Source organism: Penaeus chinensis, chromosome 41 (genome assembly GCF_019202785.1).
Source record: "Penaeus chinensis breed Huanghai No. 1 chromosome 41, ASM1920278v2, whole genome shotgun sequence".
Taxonomy (NCBI): Eukaryota; Metazoa; Arthropoda; class Malacostraca; order Decapoda; family Penaeidae; genus Penaeus; species Penaeus chinensis.
The window spans coordinates 18,425,817-18,428,420 of record NC_061859.1 but is presented as its reverse complement, the minus strand read 5'-3'; the positions used below and the strand labels follow the sequence as shown (position 1 = coordinate 18,428,420).

General features: G+C 41.8%; 1 protein-coding gene across 4 annotated transcripts in view; it reads right to left on the bottom strand.

Annotated features, from left to right (window-relative positions):
• Positions 1–685: 685 nt before the first annotated feature.
• Positions 686–2,604, bottom strand: part of LOC125047514 (histone-lysine N-methyltransferase NSD2-like) — a gene marked incomplete at its 3' end in the record, with an annotated part of 37,588 nt that continues 35,669 nt past the window's right edge. For all 4 annotated transcript variants that reach the window (XM_047645763.1, XM_047645760.1, XM_047645764.1 and 1 more), the window contains 4 exon segments: positions 686–858; positions 998–1,208; positions 1,438–1,594; positions 1,750–1,901. In XM_047645763.1, the coding sequence (XP_047501719.1) occupies positions 686–858; positions 998–1,208; positions 1,438–1,594; positions 1,750–1,901 (693 nt within the window).

Sequence of the window (2,604 nt, the reverse complement as noted above, 5' to 3'; positions counted from 1 at the left end):
TTTCCCTACCCCCCCCTCTCTCCCCTCTTTTTCCCCCTATCCCCCCCCCCTCTCCCCTTTTTTTCCCCTACCCCCCCCTCTTCTCTTCTTTTTCCCTACCCCCCCCCCTCTCTCTTTTCCCCCTCTCTCTCTCTCTCCCCCTTCTCTCTCTCCCCCACTCTCTCCCCCCTCCCCCCCGCTCTCTCCCCCTCTCTCCCCTTCTCCCCCCACCCCTCTCTCTCGTTTTCCCTACCCCCCCCCCTCTCTCTCTCTCTCTCGTTTTTCCCAAACCCCCCCCCCCTTTTTCTCCCCCCTCTCTCTCGTTTCCCCTACCCCCCTCCCCTCTCTCTCTATCTCTTTTCCCCCCTATCCCACTCCCTTCTTTTCCCCTAATCTTTTTCCCAAAATTCCCCCCCCCCTCTTTTCCGTTTTCCCTTTTCCCCCCCCCCCCTCCCCCCCCTCCCTCCCCCCCTCCCTCCTCTCTCTCTCTCTTCTTTCTCTTTTCTCCCCTTCCTCCCCTTTCTTCTCTCTCTCCCCTCCCCTCTCTCTCTCTCTCTCTTTTCTTTTCTCCCCCTCTCTCTCTCTTCCCCCCCCTCTCCCTTTTTTACACATTCACAGAGAGAGAAAAATTTGAAAATTTTTGAAAAAGTGAAATTATTAATTTTTAGTTTTTTCCCTTTGCTTACCTTTTAAAAATTTTCAAAACCCTAAGCACTGAAGATGGTAACCCTTTGGACAAGCCGCTACATCACACAATATCAAGTCTCCATGACTGCCACATCTAAAACACTCGTCTTCTGACATCTTCGCTTCACGTCTACGACGTTTTCGTTTACGCTTAGCAAGCTTCTCTCTTTTGGGGCCTTGTGATTCGGTCTGCTGAAAAATGCAAAGCAAACATATAAAAGAAATATAATGCACAAGCATAAAATAGAGGTCAGACTTTTTGCAATTTTTAAAATAACCAAATACATATGACCAAACTTGTCAGTGGCACTATACTAAGATCTTTACTAACCTTTTGTACCTTTACACCAATGAAGCCACTGCAGTTTGGTGCTCCACAACTGCAACGCTTCTTCTCTGTGCCAACACATTGTAGATTGTAGTTAAAAGTAAGTTCTGAGCCAGCAGGAATATCACAGATGGAAAAAAGTCCTACCCTGGTGTCCCCTCCCACAGTCCATTTCTGGGTTTCACAATTTGGTTGACATGAGTGATTCATAAACCTGGTGAAAATAAAAGGCATTAACATTTGTTTGGTGCTACATGGTCAGCCTTCTTCCAGAAAGTCAAATAAATAAAGCTTGAAAGTTACAAAACAAGGTCTTTCTCAATCGTTCTACATAACTATGTTTTCCATGTTACATGTGCGTTTATTTTATTGGAAGAAAAAAAAAAAAAGAGAAAAATCTATATGAGAAGCAAATAGAAGTAACCCAGTAATCATTTCCCCACCTTGCCAAATTTCCCTTTGGGCCAGCATCTATCATGATGTCTTTGTCAATGGTGAGGAAGTAATAATTCTCCTCCTTGACTTTGTGCATCTCCTCGATGCGACGCCTGAATTCCTCATCATCGATAAGCTCACCCACATACTCTATCACAAACTGACCTGGAACCAAAATACAAGAAAATAACCAACATGCTTCACCTATAAATTATCCATATGCTATTTGAAAGTGTATTACAATCCTGTCCAAAAATGTAAATTGTTATTGAACTTCCTTTCCTTTAATTAACCACACACTTCCTTCTGCACTGACTTACCCTTTTTAATATCTTCAAGCGCTTTTAGGCCCCAGCCTCGGCTCTCAGTTTTAAAACAGCACAAGTTAGGGTAAAGTCGCTTTTGGAACCTCTGGTTGCCACACTTGTCTCCCGCTCCACAAACTTCACGCACACACTCAAACATTAACATTCTGAAAATAGAAAATTTTAATAATAATCAGGAATGTAAAAGAAAAATTACTGAACTACCTGCTAAGCCACAAACAATCAGCTCCACCATTCTAGTAACATTATTGGCCTTTCCCACTATGTGCAGTAATGTCTAGGCATTTAATTTTTTGATACCCAACTTGTAAGTCATCTATCACAATAAGACTTTTCCACTGTATGTCTACTTGATCCTTCAGTAACAGGTCCCTTTATTCAACACACATCTAAGCAACAACAGGTTCAATTGATTAACATTTTTTGATATTAGATATATTTCATCCTGTTCTTACTATGTACATCATTCAGCCATCAAATCTTTCCCTTTATAACACAAAATATTCACTGGATTGTAACACGGATAGATTTTACAAGGTCCTTGTATTATCCAATGCAATACATCTGATTCCTTCGTAATCAATTTATCAATGGAACCTGACCTTATCTGTCTGGGTGCATGGCCAGAAATACCCTGCCAAAATAGTGAACTATAAATAAATAATGTAAACTTGCTGAAAATCTTAATGTAGAAATTCACAAGATGGAATATGGACCACTAATGACACTAAAATAAAACAATCTATGTATTTCTTAGGCAGTCATGCACACTCACCCAGTGCAGCCACTTAAGATGCATATCAGGAGGGATTGTAAGGTCATAGCTAGCCTAATTTGGAAGGGAGAGAG